Source organism: Eschrichtius robustus, chromosome 13 (genome assembly GCF_028021215.1).
Source record: "Eschrichtius robustus isolate mEscRob2 chromosome 13, mEscRob2.pri, whole genome shotgun sequence".
Lineage (NCBI taxonomy): Eukaryota > Metazoa > Chordata > Mammalia > Artiodactyla > Eschrichtiidae > Eschrichtius > Eschrichtius robustus.
Window position 1 is genome coordinate 103542830 of NC_090836.1, and position 26653 is coordinate 103569482.

A 26653-nucleotide genomic window follows, 5' to 3' on the forward strand; every position below is an offset into this window, starting at 1 on the left:
CTGGATGGTAGGAAGCAGGCAGAGTTGAGCGGAAGGTCCAAGTTCCTGGCCAAGGAACCTCATGAAAGGCCTCAGGGCCTGGCCCCCCTCCTGGTCCCCTCCCTGTTCAGGGGCTGGCGCATGGATGCCACCTCCAGCCCTGCATGGCGGGTCTGTCCAGGTCTCTCCATCTTTGCGTTAATGCCTCGGTCCAGGCCACTGTCATCTCCCCCCGACAATACCGGGGATTTCCAGCGGGTCCCCTTGCCCCCTTTCTGGCCCCTCCTATCCATTCTTCACCAGCAGCCAGAGTGATCTTAAAATGTGACCCTGCCCTCCTCAACCTGCCCCGTGCTCCACGGCGGCATCTACAGCCATATCTAGCGGTGCCCGTGGCCTCCCCACCACCACCTCCCCTCCTCCTTCCTGGCAGAGGCTCAGTTCTTGGGGGGGGGGGGCCCAGCCTCCCCGGGGCTGCAGCAAATTGAGGAGCTTGTGGCAGAATATGTGTCGACCCATTGCTTCCTTCATTTGAAAAGTCTGCTGGGAGGGCTTCCCTGGTGGCGCAGTGGTTAAGAATCCGCCTGCCAATGCAGGGGACACGGGTTCGAGCCCTGGTCCGGGAAGATCCCACATGCCACGGAGCAGCTAAGCCTGTGCGCCACAACTACTGAGCCCACGTGCCACAGCTACTGAAGCCCGTGAGTCTAGAGCCTGTGCTCCGCAACAAGAGAGGCCACCACGATGAGAAACCTGTGCGCTGCAACTACTGAGCCTGCGAGCCACAACTAGTGATCCTGTGTGCCACAACTACCGAAGCCCGTGCGCCTAGAGCCCGTGCTCCGAAACAAGAGAAGCCACCACAATGAGAAGCCCATGCACCACAGCGAAGAGTAGCCTCCACTCACCGCAACTAGAGAAAGCCCACGCGCAGCAACGAAGACCCAATGCAGCCAAAAGTAAATAAATTAAGTAAATACATTTTTAAAAATACCTTTAAAAAATAAAAAGTCTGCTGGGAGAGTATCAGCTGAGCCGTGTGTGGGGCTGGGCGGTCTGCCTCCTGCCAAGTTGCTCGTCCTGGGGTCCAGGGCCCACCAGCCTGCCTCACATGTCCCCTGGCCTGTGATTGGTCCGGGTGGGTGTGTGAGCCGGTTCTGGCCAATGGAGGAAAGTCTGCTGGGGCTTCCAGAGGAGGTTTCCTCAGCAGACAAAGGAGACAACAAGACAGGTCTCTTTTCTTCCCCGGACCCGTCCCTTCTGTCTGTGACAACATCCCAGCCCACGAACCTGCTCGGGGACGACGAGGGCCCTGGAGCACGGAGGCTGACCGTGCCAGGCACTGTTCTAGGGGCTTTACAGAAGCCAACACACTCACTGCCCCACGAGGTAGGTGCAATTACTATCCTTAATTTACTGATGGGGACACCGAGGCACGGAGAGAGAGGTGCGTCTTCTGCCCCGGTAGCTGATGGAGCCAGCCTGCCTCCACAGCCCCCGCAGGGCTCTGTCCGCGTCACAGCTGCTCAGCTTCCCCTCAGCCACTCCCTTCAGCCGCTCTGCCGTCTCAGCTCCTTGGACCTCTCTCCCTCCTGGGCTCTGGCACAGCCCCTTCCTTTTGCCTGGATCACTCTTCTCACATGACTGTCTCATTATGGGATCTTGGTTCAAATGTTCCCTCCCCACAGGGACATGTTTGGCTGGGGCCGGCGGTGAAGGGGGCTTCACTAGCAGCCCTTTTGTGCCTTTTCAATGTTGAACCATGTGAATATATTACTTACTGTCTCACTCTGCTCGGGCCTCCATAACAAAAAGCCACACTAGGCCACTTAAACAGCAGACATTTGTTTCGCGTGGTTCTGGAGGCTGGAAGTCCGAGATCAAGGTGCACCGATTCAGTTCCCGGTGAGGGCTCTCCCTTTGGGTTGCTGACGGCTGCCTTCTCACTGTGTCCTCACGTGGCCTTTCCTCGGTGCGTACAAATGGTGACAGAGATCTCTCTCTTTCTCTCTCTTCCTCTTCTTATAAGGACACTAATCCCGTCATGAGGACCCCACCTTCATGACCTTATCTAAAACTAAGCACCTTCCAAAGGCCCCATCTCCTAACGCCATCACGCTGGGGATGAGGACTTCAACATATGAATTTGGGGAGGGAGGCACAGGACTCAGTCCTTAACACCTACTCAAAGGATAAGAAAAATGCTTAAAAAATTTAAAAAGACATGCTACTTTACACCCATTAGGATTGTTATCACTGTTTAAGAAAACAAAACGAAACAAAGGGAAAATAACGGTCCATTGGCGAGGATGTAAAGAAATTGGAATCCCTGGGCTTTGCTGCTGGGAATGCAAAATGGTGCAGCTTCTATGGAACACAGTTCCTTAAAAAGTTAAATATAAAATTACCATATGACCCAGCCATTCCATCCCTGGTTATATATATATATATATATGTATACCCTAAAGAACTGAAAGCAGGCACTCAAACAGATACTTGCCCACCCATGGTCATAGTAGCCTTGTTCACAATTGACAAAAGGTGGAAATAACCCAAGTTCCACTGATGGGTGAATAGGTAAGCAAAGTGTGGTCTCTACACACAGTGGAATAGCGTTCAGCCTTGAAAAGGAAGGAACATCTGACACGTGCTACCACATGGATGGACTTTGAGGACATTATGCTCGGTGAAATAAGCCAGACACAAAAAAGGTACATACTGTATGATTCCGCTTACAGGAGGTCCCTAGAGGAGTCAAATCCATGAAGACAGAAAGTAGATGGTGGTGCCAGGGGCTGGGGGAGGAGGATGGGGAGTCAGTGTTTAATGAAGACAGAGTTGGTTTTGCAAGATGAGAAAAGTTCTGGACACGGATAGTGGTGATGGTTGCACAAGAATGTGAATGGACTTAACGTTGCTGAATTATACACCTAAAATGGTTAAAATGGTAAATTTTGTGTTACGTACACTTCACCACAATAAAAAAGTTATATAAATAAGTGGGTAAATCTAAGTAAGTATTGGCTATATAAAGTAATCAAATTAAGTTCTCACAGTGTTTTTTTAAATAAATTTATATATTTTATCTCTGGCTGTGTTTGGTCTTCGTTGCTGCGCGAGGGCTGTCTCTAGTTGTGTCGAGCGGGGGCTACTCTTCGTTGCGGTGCGCAGGCTCCTCATTGCAGTGGCTTCTCTTGTTGTGGAGCGTGGGCTCCAGGCGTGCGGGCTTCGACAGTTGCGGCACGCGGGCTCAGCAGTTGTGGCTCGCGGGCTCTAGATCACAGGCTCAGTAGTTGTGGCGCACGGGCTTAGTTGCTCCGCGGCATGTGGGATCCTCCCGGACCAGGGCTCGAACCCGTGTCCCCAGCATTGGCAGGCGGATTCTTAACCACTGCGCCACCAGGGAAGCCCCACACCAGCCACGTCTTAAATGCTCAATAACCATGTGTGGCTACTGCATTGGGCTGCACAGATACAGGGTATTTCCATCATTCTAGAAAGTTCTATCAGACAGAGCTGGCCCATAGGATCATAACTCTCTGCCTTGCTCTTTTTCTTATAACTCTGGGTAATGTTACCGTGACCTCCTCCAGGCTGCTCTGTTACAATTCCTTAAGGCTCCCCCCACCCACTCAGCCCCAGGGGCCCAACAAAGAGGCTGGGGCCCTTCCACGACCTCCTCCTTCTGGCCGCTGCCAGGCCTGCCCTCCCTCACATCCCTACCCTGGCTTGCAAGCCCCTCCTCCGAGAAGCCCCCGGCCCCCTGGGATGTGGCGGGTGCCCCCGCTGCTACCCCAGCTCCACTGACCGTTCACACTGGGGACTCAGGCACGGGTCCTCCTCCCCAACAAGAAGGTCTATGTAGGCCAGGTCTGCATGTCTGCGGGGTGAGGGGCGAGAAGGAAGGAGGTCTGGCCACCACCCTGCAAAGTAGGGAAACTGAGGCACAGAGAGGTGGAGGGACTTGCCAGGGTTACACAGCAGGTAAGACCCAGAGCCTAGAGCCCGGCTAGCAGACCCAGTCTCCTCCCCAAGGGGATAGAAGGCCGGGCTGCTAAGGAGGGAGACCTGTCCACGTGGCCCTATGTGGTGCCGGCACCCGCAGGCTGCGTGGCAGCAAGGACTGGGCCTGGGGGTGGGAGGCTGGCTAGGGGACTCGGCTTCTGGCCCCTGCACTGCCGTTTGAGGCCACAAGGCGGCGCACTCTGTCAGGCTCAGAAGCCAGGACCCCAAGTTTGTGCAGCAAGCCCCCGTCCCAGGCCAGCAGGCTGGGGTGCTGGGCTCCATCGCCTCCTTGAGACCTGGCTAAGCCCTGCTGAGAAGCCATGTATTCTATCAGGACCCCCACCCCCCACCCCCCCGCAGGGAACACCATCTCTCTACGGCCACAAGCAGAGAAAAGCCTTCACATCTTGCATTTATCACCACGCTTCCTCTGCTGAGAGATGCTCATTTGTTTCCCATCTTAACATTTCCGGATGCTGACGCAACTTAGAACACAGGAGGGCTCTGATGCGGGGTGGGTGGTTCATTTTTTCCTAAAAAGCTGTTATTAAGTTGATGGTACATCTTACCCGGTGGCATTTTAAAGTCAAGGAAATATGTGAATTACGTTTCTGGGCGTCATATGGCCATCATTAGTACCACATTTGCTGAATGCCTACTGTGTGCAACGCAGCCCCAGGGACTGGAGTATAACATGTGCTGATTGACTCAGAATATACGGAACTGTCAGAACTTCCACCTCTGGACGGGCAGGCAGGCAATGTACATCCTGTTCCAGACCCCTCGGAGGAGGAGGCCTTGCATGCCCTTGGCCTCCCCTACCCGTTGTGGCCAGCCTGTTCAGTGGGAACCATGTGGGCCGTGGTAGAGACCACAACCCCAGCCTGCTAGTGGGCGTTTCCCTTCTTCGCTTTGCAGAGGAAGAGACCGAGGCTCAGAGGGTTGGGTGGCGTGTACAAGGACACACAGCCACCAAGGGCAGACCCAGTCCTGCCCCTCCCGTGGCAAAGAGCACACGCAGGGTGGTCCCAACCTTCCCTGCCACAAGCCCCGAGCGGCAGCATGCACGGCGTGGGGCTGGGGCTTTATTCCCCACGTGTCCCCCCGTTTGTGATCTGGGCAATGGACAAGTCCCGTGACTGTGGGCAGGGCTCTACAAAAGCTGCTCGCACCCACCTCCCACCTGCTGGTCGCTCTGAGACCCTCCGGTCAACACCCTCTGGAACCATTCTGGAGCCAGAAGGCTTTCTCTGCCAAAAGCACCGGTGCGATCCTGTGGCCCCTGCTGAAAATCCTTCCACAGCTCCCAGCTGCTCCGCGGATAAGCCTGAACTCACTGGGCTGTCCTCCTGCCTTTTTCCAGCTAAACAGAACAAGTGGGGCTCTCTCCCCGCCGCCCCACCCCGGCCTTGCTCCCTGCCCCACCCCTACCCCCATTGCTGCCTTCTCCTTCCAGCCGCTCAGGACCTAGGCTCCTTCCATCCTGAGCCCAGGCTCCACCCCTGCTCCCCACCACTCCCCAGGGGCCACTCAGTGCCAGGTGCTGCCAGATCCCGGAGCAGGTGACACAGGAAAGGACCAGGAGTCTGGAGCTGGCAGTCCCTGGCTTGGATCCCGTTCTCCCTGAGCCCCCTGTGTCGGCGTCCCGTGGGACATGGGGATGTGTGTTCAGATACCGAGGGCCAATGTCAATTCCATGAACCATGGGAGCTCATCACGTGGGTCTCGGCATCTTGCTCCCAGGTGCTCTCCAGGACTCTGAGGCTGGGGGACAGGGTCCTGAGGGCTCAGCTGGCCCCGGGGTGTGTGCGGGCTCCAGGCCACCTTCCCAGAGCCGGCAGCCGGGCTTGGAGTTTGGCGCCGCCCGCTCTGCACAGCCCTGCCCCGCCGATGCCCCGCGTCCAGCTCAGCTTCGAGCGGCGGGGTGGGGAGCCAGTGGTGGCCCTGTCGACCCTCAGCAGTGTGGCCCTGAGGGCCAGGTGACTGCTCTGAGCCTGTGTCCACCAGGTCTGGCATAACAAATACCGCGGATGGGGCAGTTTAAGCAACAGAGATTTATTCCCTCACAGCCTGGAGGCTGGAGGTGAAGGATCGGAACGTCAGCAGGGTTGGTTCTTCCTGAGGCCTCTCTCCCTGGCGCGTACAGCACCATCTTCTCCCTGTGTCCTCACGTGGTCATCACTCTGAGTGTGGGTGTCCTAATCTCCTTTTCTTATAAGGACCCCGGTCCTGTGGGATTAGGGCACACCCTAAGGAATTTATTTGAACGCAATCACCTCTTCAAAGGCCCTGTCTCCAAATACATCACATTCTGAGGAACTGGGGGTTAGGATTTCAACTTATGAGTTTTGGGGAACAGAGTTCAGCCCGGAACAGTCCTCCTCTGTAAACGGGGGGACAGGATGATTCTGAGGAGCTGCCAAGCAGGGTGGTGTGGGCGCCCTGTAACGTCAAGTGCCCCACTTTGGGGTGTATCTGGTCCATGCCTGTCAACCAGGCAGGCACAGCGCAAGCAGCGTCAGGTACAGGGTGGGTGCCCAGCGAATGTCCGTAGGCTGGGCTGAAAGTCAGGGATGCTGGGGTGGCCCCAGAAACATGCTTCAACCTCTTCCCTTCCCCTGGTCCCTCCGCCTCCTGCCTGGTCCCCCTAGTCCTGGCCTTTCGTTCAAGAACATTCCTTGGGCACCCGCTCTGTGCCCCGCTAGGGTGGAGGGCTGTGGTTTGTAGCTGTGCGTGAATACTTCAACCGCGGCACTTGCTACTTTCAGGAACAAAGAGGTCCCCTTTGGGGCTGTTCGAGGTGGGTTTCTGTCATCTGTGAACAAAAGGGCTCTGACAATTACAGAGACTGGCTAAGGTCCTGAGGTGCGGGGCAGGGACACACACATGGATAATCTGGGTCTTTCCCCAGGGGGGTCGATGGGGAGAGTTGGGGGAAAAGACAAGAACACAACCAACAACAGGGTGATGGATGCAGGGGGTGGTGGGGCCCATGTGGGGGAGTCCCGAGGGCCCTGGCTGCAAGGGAGGCTGGGACCACTTCTGGCCAGGCTGGCGAGGGGGCCTTTGTGGAGCTGGGTCTTGCAGGCTGGGTGGAGTTTGAATAAGGAAGGTGGTCCTGGGAGGATGTGGCAGGAACAATGGCTTGCGGGCAGGAAAATTGAGCTTGTGTTTGGGAAAATCTCTAGTCCTGTTGCCTGGAGAGCAGAGAGATAAGGCCAGGAAGCTGCGTTCCAGGCCAGGACAGAGAAGGAACCAGTGGGGTCTGGAAGCTGGTCCTGGTCCTGGCAGGGGCGCTGGGCATGAATGCAACTCAGACCACCCAACGGAGCTCTCATACTGGGGACGAGACAGTCCTGCCAACAGCTTGCCACGGTACCCCTGCCGCCCCTGAAACAGACCCCACGTTTGTGCGTTAGCTCCCTTAATCTGAAATCATTTGGTCTCCCATTCTGCAGTCAGGAAACTGAGGCACAGAGAGGTAAGGCCTCCTGCTAGGAGCCCACCTGAGTGATTGCCTCTGACCCAGACTCATCAGGTCTACCTTCCCAGGCTGGGGGAGGATGATAGAAGGCCCCCAAATCTTGAGGACAAAGAATGTCACCTGCCATTTCAGTAAACAAAGGATGCTGTGGCCATCAAGCCATCAGTCACTCCAGACGCCCCCTGCCCCCAACGGTGCACCCTGAGGGGATTCAGGATGGAGAAAAACAGGACACTGGCCCGAGATAGTTAAGATGCATATGAAAGGAGTGATTTCAATGAGATGAATCTCTTTCCTCTTCCCATAAGTAGAAAAGTACTAAAATCATTAGCTTGAAATGCCTGTTTTTTGTGATTATCAGTAATCCTTTGTTGTTCAACTACGTTTTTTCCCCCCAGCAAAAACTCCTATGTATCCTGGCTCCTGCCTTTACTTCTTTGGAACAGTCTCTCAGAGCTATGTGAGAGGCTACCATCCCTGGTGACTTCCCCTGCAGTCCAGTGGTTAAGACTCTGCCTTTCCAATGCAGGGGGCTCTGGTTCCATCCCTGGTTGGGGAACTAAGATCCCACATGCCACGCGGTATGGCCAAAAAAACTGAAGACATAATTCTCAACTTTCAGGTTGTGCAAAATTTTTTCAGTTGACACTTACCCCAGGGAATGCTTCAGAAGCACCTGAGTTGGGAGCCTTGAGGACTGGATAGGAGATTGGGAGGTGGGTTAGGTAGTGGGGTAGGGGGCGGGGGGTAGCTCAGTTCCGGATTCCTGGAGGTATCTGTAGGACTCCCACGGTCATTGGGTTTGGGGCAGAGCAGGGGAGCTGGGCTGAAGACACGTAAGGCAGATGGGACCGTCAGGGCAGAGCCCAGAGGACCCAGCTGAGGAGGGGTGGCTGATAAGTCTGGGCACAGACAGCCTTGGGGCCTTCCATGTTCTCTGGGTTCCCCAGTCCTCCCACTCCAAGCTCCAGCAGCCATCCTCCTGGTCAGACCTGGGAGGGGAGTTAATCGTGGGGCCCGCAGCCCAGGATGAGGACCTATGGTTTTGGAATGGTGGTCCCTTCTACCGGTGAGCTAGACAGCCCCTGGTCCTGGAGCCAAGGAATGTGCAGGGTTCTTCTGGGGGCGCGCGCGCGTCCAGACCCGGGCAGGGGTGGGGGGCGGGTGGGCTTAAAGCTGCCTCCTCCTACTAACGCCCCGCCCCGCAGTGCGGTGGCCGGGGAGATGCAGTCGTGTAGAAGCGTGCAGGATGGGCTCCCTTGAGTGACAAAGGTGCGATTCAGAGAAAGAGGCCCAGATCCTGAGGACAGGGAGCACCCCTGGGCGTGGGGGAGGGTCAGCCCCCGCTACACATTCGAGTCTAGAGGGAGTGTGTGCAACCCCACCTGCCCTCCCCCTGCAGGCTCCAGGTACCCTCCCCCTGGGTGGGCCGAAGAGTGGCTTCACGGGAAAGGCGGTTCCCTATGGGATGTGGTCGCCACCGGTAGCAGCCTTTGACCCAGCTCTGAACCTCAGGCGGTCCAACTGCGGCCCCCGTGAGGTGCCTGGCCAGCTGACCGCGGATAAAGTGACGGCAGCATGCGTGCCTGGGCGCGGCTAGGCCCGTGGCGTCCGTCCTATAGACGCGCCGGACCGCGCGGCCGCAGGCGCAACCAGCGGACGGCCGCGCGGAGGAGACGCCGCGCGTGCGCGTGGGTGTAGGTGGCGGGGGCGCACGTGGGCCACCCAAACAAAGGTGGTGCCGCGTGACCCAGCTCGCTCTCGCGTGCGAATCCGCCAGGGCAGGCGAGCCCCCGCAGGGGGCCGCGCCCGGGGGGGCCGGCTGCCCCGAGGCGGCACAAGGAGGGGCGCGACTCCTTTAAGGCTCGGCGGGGCGGCGCGGGTCTTGCCAGCTCAGGTCGTGGGGCGTGGCGTTGGGCGTGGCGGCGCGGGGCGTGTGGGCGGGGCGTTGGGCGGGGCGGAGCGCGCGCGGGGCGGGGCGGCGGCTGCGCAGGCCGGGCGGGGGGCGCGCAGACTCCGCACAGCGGGACGCGAGCGCGCGACCTGGCGCCGCCGCCGCCGCCGCCGCCGCTGCCGCCTCCGCGCTCGTGGCCGGGACCCGCGGGGCCGCCTCCTCCGGGCTCCCCGGCGCCGCTCGGCTCCCGGGCGGGCGGCAGGTGCAGCGCGGCTGGGCGGCTGGCGAAGGGGACGCCGAGGCGGCGGGTGGATGAGAGGTGGTCCCGATCTCCGCGCAGGGTAAGCGGCGCGCGCGCGGACGCCCACACGGACCTCGCCGGACACACGGACAGGCTCCCCACGGGGGCCGGCCGGGCCGCGACCCGGCGCGCTCGGCCACGCTCTCCCCGCGCCCGCAGCCAGCGGCTCTCCTAGCAGGGCCCCGCGCGGGCGCGCCCCGCATACACGCCCCCGGGTCCCGCGTTGGCCTGGGCGCGCCGCGGCCACGGCGTCTCCTGGCCCGCGTTGTGCCGGGCTGGTCAGGGAGAGGAGGACGTCCCGTGGGCGCGGGGCCTGAGATGGGGTGGTGGTGGTGGGCAGGGCGGGGGTCACCGCGGCCAGGCTGGGGCACGGGCGGGCGCGGCAAATGTCGTCTTCGCGACTCACTCCTTGGGGACACAGGAGAGGAGGAGGGAGACCCCGGCCGCTGCGACCCCAGAGACGACCCCGCCAAAAAGTTGTGGGCGCTCGTCCTCTTCCCCGCACCCCTCCGTTCGCCCTGTCCCCTTTCCCTTTGTTTGGGACTTTTAGCTGGTGGGGCTCTGCTGGGGCCCAGCCCCGCGTGCAGGCATGGAGGAGAGGTGTAGTGCAGCAGCTCCCAGCCCGGGGCCCCCGCCTGCCCAGAGCAGGCCCTGCACCCCCGTCCAGGCCTGGCCTACCACCGGCGGAGGGAGGAGAGTCGGAGCCGGGCGGGCTGCTGCACCTGTCTGGGCAGGGAGGCTCTGGCAGTAGGAGTAGCGGCCCCCGCCAGGGCCATGGACCTGAGGGGGTACCCCTGGAAGCTGAGTCCACCCTGGCGCTGTTGCCAGCCCTGCATTTCCGGAGGCGGGGAGGATTCAGTTTGGGCGACACCTTCTGCAGGATGGGGTTCCCTTCTTGCCTTCCTAGTGCAGGCTGGGGAGAAAAGACAGAGTTCTGAGCATCTCCCCCCCCACAAAAATGGAGGCGTCTGAGCCCCAGCTCTCATCGCAGCGCAGCCTTAGGGGTAGTTTCAGGCCTGGGCCTGGCACGGGCAGGGCTGTGCAATAGTTAAGAGAGGAATTTGGAGTCTTGCCTCCGTCACACATCTGCTCGGTGACCTTGGGCAGGAAGGCCTTGAGCCGTCTCATGCCTCAGTTTCCCCACCAGTAAACGGGGGGGGGGGTGACAAGAGGATTAGATGATGTGATACAGACCCCCCCCTCCACCCCCCTCCCTGACTGGACACACCCAGGGCAGAGAGCAGAACACCCTGGAGAGGCCAGCGGTGCCCTTCGCCCCCTGGCGGCTGTTGATTCCCTGACTCTGCCCCGCGTGTCCCAGGCCCTTTTGGGGACACACGGTCTGCCTGTGTGAGTGTGTTCCAGTTGTTGCCCTTGTCCCCTGCTGGGATGGAACCACATCCCACAATGTGAGCTGCGACCCCTCGGATCAGGGACCTCATTAAACCTGCCCCTCCTTCCTGTTGCAAACCCCTCTGAAAACTCCCCGCCTGGCCCAGGTAAGGGACCTGGACTGCCTGTCCTTCCCTCTGTCTTGGCTGTGATGTTGATCCTTCTGCAGCATTGTGACCACGGGCAGGGGTCTTGAACCTGCAGGCTGGACAGTGCTGGACTCCTATTGGCGGGGATGCCAGCTTGGTCCTGGGGACCAGGAGGGAAGGTTCCCTGGAGCCTCTAGACGGCGCCACCCCCCTCTCCGCCCTTCTTTCCTGTGGGCTGCCTCGGCTCATGGGGTGTGGCTGTCCCAGAGGTGCGGCCTGGGGACGGGCAGGGCCTGTCCCTTTGCTGTCTGCCTGCCTGCACTCGGGAAAGGCATTTCCTGGAAACTGTACAGGAAGGTCTCAAAGTGTGGTTTGCTTGGCCCTGGCCGCTTTAGTCTGTGTCTTCCACTGAGTTGGGTGGGCGGGGGCCCTTCATGCAGGGAGAACCTGGTGGTCTCTCCAAGCCGCCAGGCTGTGAGGCGCTCCTCGTATCTGTCCAGCCAGAGTGGGTGTCAGGAACCCGATGGTCGCCAGCTCCGAGTGACCTCTGCTTCCCCTGCCCTCCCCGGGCCTCACCTTCACTGGCTAGAAACGAGGAGAATCAGGCCCGTTTTTCCTGAATCACCACTTTTGCTGTACAATAGAATAGAATAGTGGTTCAGGCCCAGTGAAAACAAAGTGTTATTAGATTCTAGTGAGAGTGCAGTTGCCAGGGGAGAGTGCGAGCCTGAAGCGCATTTTCTGTTTGTAACAGAGTATCTGAGCGATGTTACAGATGTGACAGAGATACCAGTGCCAGGCCCAGTCTGCATCTCCGTGGAATCAATGTAATCGGAGAAGCAAAGGGCTCCCCTGATGTTTCCATGGTGTGACCCATGTTAGTGGTTGTACCACTGGTACCCTGGCATCTCATGGGCCCTAGGGGACCCCTTCCAGCTCCCCATGCTTCACGGTTTGGGAGTTTCCCTCCTGAAGCCGGTCGTATCTGAGCTTTGTGTGGGAGTGGGCTTCCCATTGTGGAGCGGCGTGGCTCCAGCCAGGTCCCCATTTCTGGGGGCCACTCCCTCTCGGGGACCTAGGCTGGTTTCCCTTCTTGTGGGCCTGTGGCGTTTGGCCCGCTGTGTGAGTCAGGATGGGGGGCTCCTGCCTAGTGGCCGTGCTGGGGACTTGCTGAGCGTCTCAGGAGCTCCGGTCAGTGGAGGGCGTGTGCCAGCTGGGACGGAAGACACTGGTGGTGGCTGTGTGGCCTGCTTGGAGGCTGCTGTTCCTGTCGCCAGCAGGAAGGGAGGCCATCTTTGTCAAAAGCCGAGTGCCCCTGCTCCCTACGGAGGCTGCTGACAGCCTTGGGGTATGTAGCAGAGCATCCTTCCCCTTAAAGAAGTGAAAAATGAATTGGGGGTAATGAGACGTGGGCCGTGAGAGTGAGTAATAGGAATACAGATGCTCTTGCCAGGGGAGCAGCTTGTGTTTGTTTACCAGCCCGGACGTGCAAGTGGGACCACTCAGGTGGCACTCAGAACGCCTTTGCTTGGGGCTTGAAAGCCGGCTGGGGGGCCCTTAGGCACTACAAGGGGTTTAGGTCTGATTTTTCCTTGGCTTTTGGGTGGTATGGCAATGGGGGCTCTCATTGGGTCTTTATCCTGGGCAGAATCTAGAAAACACCCTTTGTGAAGGGGCTGAGAGTTCAGTTGCTGGCTGGTGGACGAGGGCGAGGCCTGGGTCCTCGATGGTGATGAGCGTTTTGCGGATGGAGGTTGAGGCACAGCCAGCCCTGCGTGTGGGGCAGCCCGGCCACCTGCGCAGAGCTGGCCGCTGACGGAGGAAGGCAGTTGGTTAACTTGAGAACTTAAAGGCAGGTCGTCTGACTTCTCTTACTGATTGAGATGGAGCAAGAAAGTGAGGGTTTCCCTAATTAGAGAAAACTGTGTTCTTTGAGCCTTGGGGTCTGCATGTGCCTTGTACGGAGGAGTCGGGCAGAGACTTTGGACTGTAATTCACCACTAATGACGGTCGCCATCTAAAGGTTATTAAGATCATTTGGCATTTGAGTTATAACCAGGGTTGTGATTATGTTTAAGCCATGTGATTAAGGCCCCCTGTGGTTACACCGGCAGACAGGAAGTACTGGCCTGTCCAAACGAAAAAAATTAACAGTAGTAGAAATCACTCAGTATAGTGTCAGGCGTGGTGCTAAGTGTCTTTCACGCGTTGCCTCTCATGGTCCTCACAACCTCCACTTTCATGCGTCCTGCAGAGGCAGAAACAGGCCCAGAGAGGCAGGCGGCTGGCCTCAGTCCCCAGTTAGTTAAGTAGCAGAGCTGGGATCGGAACTCGGGTTGTTTGGCAACAAAGGCTGTGCTCTTAACCTCACTGCCTCCCTGATAATCAGTTGAATTTCTGGGGGTTTGTATAAGGAACAGAAGTAAATTTACAGTCATGATGAGAAGTCTCTTTGCCATCAAACGTGTGCTAATAGCAAGAGCGTCTCTTACCCTGGGCCTGATGGCATGCCACGCACTTTAGATGATTGATTTTCATAACAGCTGGAGGTCGGTGCTATTATTAGCTCCGTCGGCACAGAGAGGTTAAGTAACTTCCCAGAGGCCACAGGCTGGTGAGTGGCAGAGCTGGGTATCTGTTCCTAAGCTGGGTACTGTATGCAGGGGGGATTAAGTGGAGAAAACTCCTTGTCTGTTGCTGTGTGTTCTTGGGCAGGACGCTTAACCCCTCTGGGCCTCCGTTTGGTCACCGGGAAACAAGGGTCTTGGTGTGGAATATAGAAGCCAGAGGCCTCCGAGCTGGCCGCGTCTGCACTGCCTCCCCCAGGAAGGCCCTGGGTGGGGAGGCCCAACCATTGCAGCTTCCCCCCCAGGAGGAGAGTCGAAGGGGGCCAGTGCGCCCCAGCACTGGCTGGTGTTGGGTGGAGTGGCCCTGGCTGTTGTCGGGGTGAGGGCTCTGGCTCTCCTGGAAGCTCAGACCACACCTGGGGAGAGAGACACCTGACACCGGGCACCGCTCCCTCTGTGAAGTGAGGGCGCTCAGAAAGCCCCCACTGCTCTGTCCCTCGGGAATCGGGCGGTGGGGGGTGATGGGCGGACCTATCCAGAGCCCCCCTGTGCCGCCAAACCCAGCTCAGCTGTGCTGGGAGAACTAGGTGTGCTGGCGCCATGGAGGGCTGCAGTGGCCCGGGGACCCCCAGGGAAACCGCTCACCCCTCTTGTGGTCAGGTGCCCAGCATCGGTGGAGAGGGCTGCTGCCTCTAGCCCTTCCCTGTGGGCACGGGGTACATGGCACAGGAGGCCCTCCCCAGCCTGCCAGCATGGAGTGCGGTACGGGGCACACCTGTACCAGGGATGGCAGACCTTTGTGTCAGGCACATCTCGGCTCCATCCGCCTTGCTGGGGAGGCCTCCCCCAGCACCCCGTTTATAGAAGTCCCCCCTCACTTGCCCCCCTGCCCCCCACAGTAGTTGTCCTCCGTGGAGGCAGGGGCTCTCTCCCTCTTGTCCTGGTCCTGAGCAGCCCAGAGCAGGGATGATGGAGGCGCTCCCTGCTCTGCCCTCGGGGGCCACTCTGCAGCCTGGCCTCCAGGGACCAGCAGCTTTGGGTCCTGGGGGCCTGGCTGGGGGGAGCCCACCTGCAGCTGAGCTAAGCTGGGGGCTGGGGGAGGGGAGGGGCTAGGCTCCCCAAAGGCGGGGGTAGGCCTGGGCAGTGAGAGAGGTGTGCGTTTGTTTTTTAAACGTCTTTATTGAGGTACAGTTCACATACCATGCAATCCAGCCATGGAAAGTGCCATTCACCGACTTTTAGCATATCCACAAAATTGTGCAGCCATAACCACAATCTAATTTTAGAACATTTTCATCACCCCCTTTAGCAATCACTCATTCTCTTTCCCTCTAGCCCCTGGCAACCGCTAATCTGCTTTCTGTCTCCATGGATTTGCCTGCCCTGGACATTTCATATCAGAGGAATCGTATGCTCTGTGGACATTTGGCTCTGCTTTCCTTCACTTAGCGGGATGCATTTTCAACCGTGTGGCAGCGTGTAGTGACAGAGTTGTGCTTGGTGCCTCTTCTGAAGTGTGGCCCCTCTTCCCCAGCACGAGGTGACCCTGGACCACCTTTCTCACCAGTCTTGGTGAGCTCGCCTTGCATCACCAGGCACCCGGGGTCAGAGTTCATAGCGGCCCCTTCTGTCGCTATGGCTGTCTGAGAACTCTGTGCTGGCACCATGAGCCATTTCATGTGACTCATTTTCAGTGGCCTTTGGCACACTTACCATTTATGTGAGCTGCACTCAAGTCACCTCCTCCTGGAAGCCCTCCTAGCCTTCCCATGCCCCCAGGGTTAGGGCCCTTGTGCCTGTCATCCTGTGTGATCTTCTGTTTACCCGCCTGCCTTCTGAGCTCCTGGAGAACAGGGGCCCTGCTTTTCATCTGATTCCTGGCTGGCCTCGTTGGAGACAGTGTCGGGGGGTGAATGGTTGCAGATGGGGGGATGGTGTGTTTGTGAGGCATTAAGTCCCATGGGGCTCTCTTACTGGCTGCCCCACTATTTCTCTTCCTTGATTATCCCTCTGTTACTGTGTGATCACTTGACTTTGAAACTGTACTGTCTGTGTCCTCTGGATCACCTCAAGGGCAGGCCCGGGTCTGGCTCTGGGTATCCTGGACGTTCAGGCAGGGCTGCTGAGTGAGCTGAGCCCTGCCCGCCCCACCTCTGCCCTACCTGCCCACCACGCCCCACACTGGGTGGCAGGCTGGGTTTTTGGTTTTGTTTTCCTTTTTTTTTTTTTCCTAATAATAGACTGTACTTTTTAGGACAGTTTTAGACTTACAGAAACATTACAAAGAAAACACAATTCCCATATATCTGTCCCTCCCCACGGTTTCTCTTATTATTACCATTTTACTTTAGTGTGGAACGTTGTTATAATTAATTAATGGGCCAATATCGACAATTATTAACTGAAGTCTGTAGTTTATTCAGATTTTCTTAGTTTTCACCTAATGTCCTTTTTCTACCCCAGGACACCATACTACATTTAGTCTCCTTCGGCTCCTCTGGGCTGGGACAGTTTCTCAGACTTTTCTTATTTTTGATGACTTGATAGTCTTGAGGAATATTAGAGACATTGTAGATCCCTCTCCACTGGAATTTGGACAGTTGGAAACACCCTGCTGGAATTTGGATGTTTTTCTCTGGGTTAGACTGGGGTCGTGGATTTTGGGAGGAAGATCACAGAGGTGAAGAGCCCTCACCCCATCCCATCAGGGCACTGATCGCTGTGATGTTGGCCTAGGTCGTCTGGCTGATGTAAACTTACTCTTTTCCGTCTGTCCATGCTGTCCTCCTTGGAAGGAAGTCAGGACGTGCAGCCCACACGTAAGGGGTTTGAGGGTGGGGTGCCTATAAACGATTTGGAATCTTCTGAATGGGAGACTTGTCTCTTCTCCCCCATTTATCAATTTATTCAGTCATGTTTTACGTCAGTGTGGATTCATGTCTCCTTATTTTATACTTTGAGTAAACAGTGCAGTCCCACTTTACTTATTTTGTTGGTCAGATTGTTCCAGCCTTGGCCGCTGGGAGCTCGTTCAGGTGGTTCCTGAGTTCAGTTGACGTGCTCCCATCATGTGGGACGATGTGGACACATCCTCACTTCCTGGCACTATGGATGCTCCCAAGCCCTAGAATCAGCCAGTTCTCCCAGGAGCCTGGTTGCTTTTACCGGAGTATGGTTTTAGAAACCAAGATCTGGGCGCTGGGTGTGCTCGTAGCTACTGGGGTCTCATTGCTCTGGGCCCTCTCTGCTGGCAGAGCAGAAATGCACACTGTGGATATGCACACGTCTGTAAGTACTTCTGTGTGTAACCGTCTGTGTTGATACATTAAGTAGTGTATTAAGTGAGATGTGAGTTCATCCTAGTGGTATAATCTGTAGTCATTACCGTGTGGATCCTGCTTCTCTCGTTGACCAGTTTCCATTCCAGCCGTGGGAAACTGGGCTCCCCCCATTTGCCATCGTTTACGTGATCGTTCAGTTCCAGTGTAGCTGCAGAGCAGGATCAGACTGTTATCCCCGCCCCCTGGGAAGTGGCTTCACGGGCCAGAGTGCTGTGTGCATGTGTGGCTCCTTCTTACTCCCCTGGGTTCTTGCTGTGCTGTTGGAACGGGCGCTGATAGGTGTTCTCTGCCCGGGCCCTGCAGAGGCTGGGGGGGCCACCGCCTCCCTGAGAAGGTCTGTGACCTGCAAGGAGAGAAAAAGAGAACTGGGGGGCTCCTTGCTGTGCCTGGTCACCCCAGGCCTGTGGGGATGGGCACAGACGTGGCACCCCTTTGAAATCTGAAAGCGGGGCTGGCTTTGAACACACCCTGGAGGCCCGGCCTCGGCGGCACGAGGAGGAAGGCTGCCGGCGGGACCGTTTGGAGCTCAGGTGCATCTTTGATTCAGATCCTGGCCTGTGAGTTCCCCCAACCTGGGAACTCGCGCTGCAGCGGGGAGGGGCAGCCTCCGACCACGGTTCTGTGGAGCAGGGGTGGAGCACTGAGGCCGGGTTCATTTCTGGAAAGGAGAGAACTGGGCGAGTTCTGCTCTGGTTCACTCGGGGACCTATGCCGGCTCCCGTTTCCGTCCGCACGTGTGTGGGGTCTGGGGGCGGCGAGGGCTTCAGCTGAAGGCTTCTGAGCAGGTGGGACGGTGAGAGGCAAGGTGCCCACCGTTTTAGGGCCGAGTTGGTGGGCAGGGGGCGGGCACCCTGGACCCAGGGCCGAGGAGACCTGAGAGCAGCCACGGGCGGGGCTTTGCTGGGTTTGTGCTTCAGAGGAAAGGGGCGGCCACCTGGGGGGGCTCGGAAGACGCCTGGAACCGCGGTTGTCCCTTGTGCTCCTGCCCTTTTGAGATAAAATGAGGGGGGGGGGGCGGTCAGTGGACGGGACACCGGCTGGGCCTCAGCAGCTGGTCTGGCGCCTGGGTTCCTGTGTGCCATGTGTCGTGGGCCAGGTTCCGGGTTTCTGAGGGTGGCACCCACGATGGCTGTCGCTTTGAGTGGCCCACAGGTGACGGAGCAGTGGCGGGAGCTGCCGTGCTGACTGCACCGCCTCTGTGCGTGTGAGGAGGTGCCGTGTACACTGTGCCGTCTACACTTGTGGGGAGGTGCTGCTCACACGGTACTGTCTACACGTGTGGGTCGCCATGCCGCCCTCCCTGGGACCAGCTGGGGCTGGCGTGGGCTCAGTTTATCAAAGGTCATCTCCTGTCCAAGACTCCTGGAGGCCCAGCTGGCGGTGGCCACACCTCTGCTGGGGCAGGTCTGGGCTCCGGGCCACGCTGGGGGAGCCATGGGACGCATGGCTGTCTGTCCTGCCCCCAGCTCAGGCTTTCGGCTCAGCATCCTGAAAGCCCTCGATTCCCTGCTGTGGGGCTGGGGCCTCACCGAGGTGGTACCCCGTCTCCCCTGGTCCTGTGAGGGGAGCCCTAAGGAAGCGGGGGGGTGGGGCTGGCTTGGGGCTCGGTGGGCGGGCCTGCCTGGGAGTGAGGCTCACCTGCCCTGCGGGAGGCCACCTGCTGGCCTGGCTGTGCGCTCCTCCCAGACCCCCCGGGCATGTCCTTGGGGTCCTGTGCTGGCTTCAGCATCCAGGTTAGGTGTCCAGGGGCTGGCGTCTGCAGCCCTTTCCCTAGTCCATCCAGAGAGGAAGGTCAGGAACGAGACAGATGGGCTGGACAGGAGGCCTCCCTGAGGACCTGTGGCCGGTGCTGCCTGCGGAGGGCGGTCAGCGGTGGCGTGCCCCCAGGCCCTGCCCGGCCCTGTCCTGTTGGGCGAGCCCATCGCAAGCATGCTGAGCCCATCCTGGATCAGGAGGAAAAGCAGTGTTTTGTTCCACAGCCACTGCTTAAGAAAGCCGGGGGATGCGTGGATACGTCAGCCCCTAAGAGTGGAGGACGGCGTGGGGGGTGGCCACTGGGACCCAAGGATGCTGGACCGGGAAGTAGAGTTTAAAGGAGTGTGGTTCACTGGCGGTCATCCTGCTTCTTAGCGCCCAGCCTGCCCGACGGTGGAGGCTGCAGATGTGTGACTTCTTTGCCGCTGAGCACATTTGGGGGAGAGGAAGTGAAATGTGAGTCAGCAGGCAGAAGGCCCTGGGCACGAGGGTGGGGGGGCGGGCGGAGCTGCTGGCCCATAGACAGGAGGGAAGGCAGGGCTGGAGGAGCCACCATGTCCCCGCTGCTCCCGCCCTGGCAGCCTGTGTCCCTCCTGGGAGGGCCTGGGGGAAGGGGGCCAGCGCCGGTCTGGGGGGCAAGGCGATGGGCTATCACATTCTAAGCTGGACATCTAGGATTGTGACTCCCAGGGTGGGCGGGCCCCAGGACATGTGCCCCCGCGACCCTCATCTGCTGGCAGGTGGGGAGGGCGGAAGGAGGGAGTGGGGGAGGGAGCAGGGCTGGGAATCCTGGTGACCACAGGTGAGGGAAGGCGTGCTGGCAGCGTCAGGAAGGGAGGTTGAGGTCCCGCTTGCGTTGGTGAGAGGCCGGCCGGACAGGTTCTCTGCAGGCTGGGGTTTGTGCTGCTGTGTGCGGGCGGGCTGGAAGCAGGAAAAGGAGAGACCTGGCCTCTCGCCAGCCACTGTCTAAGCTCTGGAACGGCTTCCCACCTGATGTGGCCGCCTCTGCGTTTGGAGAATTGGCCATCTTGAGATGCTCCCGGGATGGGGAAGGGAGGTAAGCCCTGGATGTCGGGGACCCTGCCTCACGTGGCCCACAGGGACAGTGTGGCAGGACTGGGCTGGTTGGGGGACAAGGGAGGGCTGTCTGAGGATGCCCCGGGGAGAGGATGAGCCCGGTTGCTGGTATCTGGACACTTCTGGGTGCCAGGGGATGTACGTGGGTGGCTGCCACCCCGGAAAGGGCCACCTGGTCCCCACTTTGCAGATGAGTAAGTGGGAGTCGGGCCGGGGGGACCCAGTAAGTAAGTGGCTGGCAGCTCGCTGCCCGCAGGGCCCACGCCCTTTTCCATGGCCCGCCTGCCCTCTCCTCGGGTTTATTTAAGTGTTTTCAGAGGTCAAAGCTGTCCTCCCTGATACGCACCTGTGGGCCGCACGTGGACCCTTAACCCTTTGCGCCAGGCCCACTGCTCAGGGCTCTGGGTGGCCCACCCCCTCCATGTGTGTGCCTGAGGGCCTCACCACCTCCTGCACCCCTCAGGGAGGCTGTTCCCTCAACACCCGGGTTCTACGGTTGCACATGCCAGACCTCCCTGAGCCCCTTACCCAGCCCCGCCGCCTGGCATGTAATGTGTGGGGATGGGTCTCCCGCACTAGACCCTGAGCTCCTTGAGGGCAGGCCTGGGCCAGCGAGGCTGGGTGATTCTAAAGGCCACCGTCACCCACGTACTGTGGCCTGGGTAGCTGAGCCACTGGCATTCAGCAGGGCCTTGAGGTGTCTCCACCACCCTTGGTGGCCTGCACAGGCCTCGGGCCCTTGGTTCCTTCCCAAGGCAGGCGGGACTGAGTGGGGAGTCTGGCCCACGCAGCTCTCGGGGCACGGGGACCATTCCCCGCCCTGTCCTGGGAGGCCTGTCCCGTGCCTTTCTGTCTGCCATGTGTGTCTCTCCAGGAGCTGCAGGACACCTCCGGAGAGCTGAGAAGGCGCTGGGGGGAGGGGGGGTGGGGCACTCCTTAACCCCCAGGGGAGGTGACCCTGGGGGGCTGGGACATCGTTGTCACTGTGTATGTGACCCGGGCCTGGGGTTGCCGCTGCGGATGCCGGTCGGTGGGCATCTGCTGTTGCTTAGGACTGGCCTGGCTGACGCAGCTTGGTGGGGGAGGGGAGGGAGAAACAAGCGCGGGCCAGCTGTGGGGGAGAGGCCTGGACTCGGGGCATAGGGGTGGGAGAGGTCCGCAGCCTCTGTGCGAGGACAGCTGAGGATGATGGCGAGGCTTCCGGTTTATTTATTTATTTATATTTTTTTACTTTTTGGCTGCACTGCACGTGGCACATGGGATCTTAGTTCCCCGACCAGGGATCGAACCCGCGCCCCCTGCGGTGGAAGCGCAGAGTCCTAACCACTGGACCACCGGGGAAGTCCCGCAAGGCTTCCAGTTTAGAAAAGCGGCTGGAGAAGGCAGGGGCCGGGAATGGGAGCCGGGTGCCTGCAGCTGACGGCCCCGGGCAGGTGACTGCTTCCCTGGCATGTCCTCCCTCTTCCAGGGCCAACGTGGCCATGAAATCCCTCTTCCTCTTGCGTTCTCCGATTCAGGACTTAACTGCTGCTGCATCAGCAAAGGGACGGTGGTTTGACTCCACGTTTAGCAAAGCTAAGCAGGGCCCAGGCTGACGTCCGTGGTTAGGTCCCCCACGAGTCCCGAGTTCCTTCCCGCCGCCCGGCCCTGCAACCTGCAGTTAGCCATGGCCATGGAGGGATGGGGAGGGTCTGTTGGCATCGACCGGGCAGTGTAACTGTGGGCTCCGTGAGGGCCGACAGGAACGGCTCACTCATGCCCGTGTGCCCAGCGCTTGGCCTAAGGCACCGGGGCGCGTTTGAGGGGAGCCTGCTGATGGCTGTCCCCCGAGGCCCAGCGCCACTCCTCCCACCCCCCCCCACCCCGCCGACTTGAGTTGACCATCCGTCTCCTTTTAAGTTTCGCAAGTGTGTATCTTTGATAATTGACCACTTAATTGTGTGATTAAAATTAGTGAAGTGAGTTGTTTGCACTGAGCCGTAGTGAGGATGCTGAGCCCCAGCCTCACACTGACTCGGTCACTCACAGCTGGGGACGGTCACTCACAGCTGGGGCGGTCACTCACAGCTGGGGACGGTCACTCACAGCTGGGACGGTCACTCACAGCTGGGGACGGTCACTCACAGCTGGGGCGGTCACTCACAGCTGGGGACGGTCACTCACAGCTGGGGTGGTCACTCACAGCTGGGACGGTCACTCACAGCTGGGGGCGGTCACTCACAGCTGGGGACCGTCACTCACAGCTGGGGACGGTCACTCACAGTTGGGGCGGTCACTCACAGCTGGGGACGGTCACTCACAGCTGGGGACGGGCTGGGCTCGGCTTCTCTCCTGAACGTTTTCACCCTTCGCTTGGATTGGATCGGATCAGACCAGGGAGGAGCTGCGTCGTCCTACACCAGCAGGAGACTCGAGTTCAAAGCAGGTTTCCATCCGGAGAGTCTTTGCATTCCCCCACTTATGTTTACGGGGACCAGCCCGTCCACTGGCTTCTACAAAGTAGTGTCAGGCAGGTTCTCAGCCGGCCCGACCCGCTCTCCCAGGATGTGGCCAGCACCACGGAGGGTGCTGCTGGCCTCCTGCCTGTCGCTGGTTCTGCATATAGAGGCTGGCCCTGCTGGGCTGAGTTTAAAACTCTTGGCAATAAAGAGAGCCTATTTTGACCTATTTATAAAGTATTTCAGAATCACTTGCATGAATATTTTGTCCTAAATTCTGTATAATTAGAAGATATGAACCCTACTCTGGGAATTTTTTTGTGCACCAACATAACCTAAATTAGAACTCTCTCCATGTAGGTTTTTAAAAAAGAAATCATTGGAACAAAAAACATAAAGGAATTGATTTTATCTTCACTGTTCTCAAATGCTTGAAGATACTGTTTGTGCCGAAGAAACCTGGAAACCTTGTTGACTGATTTGCAGACCCTCTCTCTTCACCAAGAGCAGAAGGTCAATGTTTTGGAACAAATGTTGACAACGTCCCCGTGAATTCTGACTTGAGGCGGAGGAGCCGTGACTGGACTTCCACCTGCCAGCTCCTTCTCCCCTCAACCTCAGGTTCAGCCAGAAGCTTCACCGCAGGTGCGCCCGGTTTTGTGCGCTCTTCACGCGAGGCTTCAGATGGCGCAGGAGAGGGATTTGTGGCTCTTGTCCATTTAGCACATGTTCTTGGGGCTTCTTAGCTGCTTGGCCGCCGCCTGCGGAGGGCAGGTTGCTGGATGCCAGCAGTGTCCCTTAGAGGAACATCCCTGGGCAGGGAGGCAGGTGTGGGGCTGGCGCCGCCCTACGTGGCCGAGTTTCCAGAGCAGCATATGTGGGCTTGGAGCAGACGTTTAAGGGGAGACGTACAGGCTGAATCTTCTTTTTTTTCATATTTTTGGACCTCAGGTGCATCGAATTGGAGAAGCCATAGTCCTTGGGTCATGGTGTGCAGCCTTCACTGGTCATGCAGGAGCCTCTTGTCTGTTTAGTTATTTTTTTAAAAAAAGTTTATTTATTTTTGGCTGCTTTGGGTCTTTGTTGCTGCACGCGGGCTTTCTCTAGTTGTGGCGAGCAGGGGCTACTCTTTGTTGTGGTGCGCGGGCTTCTCATTGCAGTGGCTTCTCTTGTGGAGCACGGGCTCTAGGCACGTGAGCTTCAGTAGTTGGGACACGCGGGCTTCAGTAGTTGTGGCACGTGGGCTCAGTAGTTGGTGGCTCACCGGCTCTAGGGCACAGGCTCAGTAGTTGTGGCTCACGGACTTAGTCGCTCTGCGGCATGTGGGATCTTCCCAGACCAGGGCCCGAACCCGTGTCCCCTGCATTGGCAGGCGGATTCTTAACCACTGTGCCACCAGGGAAGTCCTGTTTAGTTATTTTTAATGTAACAGGCACCCTCGAGTTCACCACCGAAGCACAAGCTGGGGCCTTGCTGATCACCCCCATCACTGAGCCCGAGATCTCAGCTGTGCACCCCTAGCCTCCGTGCCCGTGATCACCAGCTCCAGCTCCCTCGTTTCCTCATGTGCCTTCCTCGGGCCGACACCCCGCTGCCTCAGTACCGCTGCTTCATCCCTGGGGTCTGACTGGTCCCTGGAGGGTCCTGCTCCCGGCCCCTCTCCTTCTGATTGAATCTTGAAGGACTGGTGGACATGGTCTGGGCAGAGCAGGTGGGATGATGATAAAGAACATTGTAGGCCAGAGCAGGTACGGAAGCGCACGAGGGACCAGGTGTGTTCAGGCACGTGTGGGGTGTAGGGGAGAGGCCAGAAGCAGCCAGAGGAGAGTGGGGGGGGGGGTGAGTGGGAAGGCTCCTGGCCTCTCGGAGGTAGAGCCTCCCTGGGGGTGGTGAGGAACCTCTGGGGATCAGCCCAGGGAGGGCAGGTGTTTCCAGAGGTTTCAGGTGTAGAAATGGCCCGGGGAGGAGGTCAGGGCTGGTGGTAGAGGCTGGGGCTGCCCTGGTCCTGGGAGAGGAGGGGAAGGTTGGGGGCCCTGCACACCTGGCCGCGTTGGGGTGTCATGGGGGCCTGGGGGGCCGTCAAGAGGCAAAGCTTCCAGGGAAGCGCGTCCTCGCCCCCGCCCGGTGGGGCCCGCAAAGCAAGCGCAGAGGGACGTGCCCTTCAGCCCAGAGATGCGTACGCAGGTGTGTTGCCCGCACCTGGGGACTGAGGCGGCAGGTGCAGAGGGTGAGTTTGCAAGTGTCAGGGAAGGTGCGGGACGGGGCAGAGAGGGTTCCAGGACAGCGTGAGCGGTGATCTGGGGGACCGGCCACTGGGACAGGGCTTTCATGTGGTTGCTTTGTGGGGGGGGGTGTCTCTTCTGACTCCAGTGTCCTGGGCTGTGGATCTGCCTTTAGTGAAGGGTTTCCCACCACGGATGCTCATCTTGTGGCGGGGCCGGTCGGTGCTGCCTGCCTTTCTGGGAAGGGAGGTGGTGATGCCCGGGACGATCCGGGTCTGGTGGAGGCGCCGGGGTCCCAGAGTGGGGAACCTGAGAGGAAAACCAGCTCCCGTCAGGAGGCTCAGCCGCTGGCACGGCCATGGAGGCCCCTCTTCCCGCCTCCGCACCCCGCCCCCTCCCTGTGTCCACCCCCAGCCAGAGTCACCCAGGCAGTCGCCAGGGGAGCAGCTCTTCTGGCTGACTGTCCCCTGTGCCATCGGGGGTCCCCTGCCCCTGTGCACAGAGAACCCCCAGCCCGCACTGCCCAGGCAGGCGCCGCCCTGCCCGACAGGGGTGAGGGGTGAGTGGCCACTTGTCCACAGCCAGCAGCCATTAAATCCTGTGCCCCCTTTTCGAGCTCATGGCAGGGGGGGGAGGAGCGGATAGCCTAGGGGCCTCACAGCGGGGAAGGATGAGCCCGCCTGGCGGCCACTCCCGTGCCCTGTGGGCTGAGCCGGCGTCCCAGGTGGATGGCCTTGAGGGAAAGGCTCTTTGTGGAGTTGGTGGGGCTCTTTGTGGAGTTGGTGGGGATCCTCTGTGTGCAGATCCAGCGCTCTGAGGGGAGGTCGGGGGCCGGGTAGCTGCAGTTTCCCCTCTGCTGCTTCTCCCTGGCCTGGCCAGGAGGCCGCCAGGTGCCCGGCCCAGCTCCCCAGGAAGAGACACAGGCTTGGAGTCTTACCTGTTATATCGCGGTGATGAGGCCAGAGCTGCCAGCTTGCACAGGTGTGAGTGTGGTGGGGTGACGGACGTCAGGGCGGCCTTTCCTGCAGGGTAGTGGGCCACCTGCCACAGCACGTGTGTGGTAACTGAGGGAGCCTCACCCCTCTCCTTTGGGGGTGCAGCCGGGCCTTCTGGGGCCGTGGGGGGTGTGTGCTTGGCAGGGACTTCCGGGTTCTTCCTCACTTCTCGGCTGAACCAGTTGATGGGATTTTGTTCCCTTTTGGAATTGGGAGGTTAGGCCCCAGAGGCGGCATTGCTTTGTCATCTCCGGGCCTTTTCCACTGTCACTGAGGCCTCCTGATGCTGCAGGATCGGCTCAGCTACCACCCCGGGGTGGGACTGGAAACCACCCTTCTCCGTGTTGCCAACGTGTTTTTCTGGTTACGCCAGGTCTGCACGCCTGCTTTCGAAGGGTCCTGCCCTCCCCTGGGAATCCAGGGCCAGACCCTGGGGCCCCTTGGCTGCGGACCAGGAGGGCTCCAGCAGGAGAGGGTTCCTTTGATGCTCTTGGCGTGCTGATCCTGGCAGGAGACCTGCGCAGGCAAAGCTCTGTGAGGGTTTGTTTCCGTGGGATGTTGGGTTTTCCCAAAGAGAAGTGATCTGGAGCCTCCACCGCGTGTGGGAGTGGGGTGACGCGCTGAGCTGGGCTCTTCCATCTGGAGGAACCCCACTGAGTGAGCTCTCGGGGTTTCAGGTGGTTCCTGGCAGGGTTTTAATGAGGACGAAAACAAGTACAGCTTTATTTGCAGGTTATTGTTCTGGGGCAAGTTTATATGAAATGTAAGTTTTTATCCATTTTATCTGCTTTCACAGCTTGTTTTTCGGATGCAGTGGAACGTGGTATGTTCTGATGAGTTATGGTTTTTAGTTCATTAAGGGTTTGGCAGTGACAGTGTTGTTATGGTCAGACTTTGATGAAAATTCTAGCGAGATGCTTGGTTCTCTTCTGCTCTGGTAAGTGGAGACCAGGGACGTGGGTGTGGGGGGGGTCCTTTATCTTGCTCATCGGTTTTTGTTGCCTGACGATTCTAATCAGACAAGGAATAGAACCTTGTCTGCAGTGCATCCTGACAGGAGACCCTGTAAGTGTCCCTCCCCTACTTCTGTTTTTTTTTTTTTTTAATTAATTTA

General features: G+C 58.9%; 1 protein-coding gene and 1 non-coding gene across 4 annotated transcripts in view; one reads left to right on the forward strand and one right to left on the reverse strand.

Moving 5' to 3' along the window:
• The first annotated feature begins 9562 nt into the window (after positions 1-9562).
• The window catches only part of GRAMD4 (GRAM domain containing 4), a 78400-nt gene continuing 61309 nt past the window's right edge, over positions 9563-26653 (forward strand). The window contains exon 1 of one of the 3 annotated variants that reach the window (XM_068560449.1): positions 9563-9703. In XM_068560449.1, the coding sequence (XP_068416550.1) occupies positions 9675-9703 (29 nt within the window). In that variant the 5' untranslated portion in view covers positions 9563-9674. The remainder of the gene's footprint in view (positions 9704-26653) is intronic. The other 2 variants (XM_068560451.1, XM_068560452.1) reach the window with 2 other exon arrangements.
• On the reverse strand, positions 21153-21225 carry TRNAG-UCC (transfer RNA glycine (anticodon UCC)). The gene has a single exon. It is a non-coding gene; the product is annotated as a tRNA-Gly (tRNA).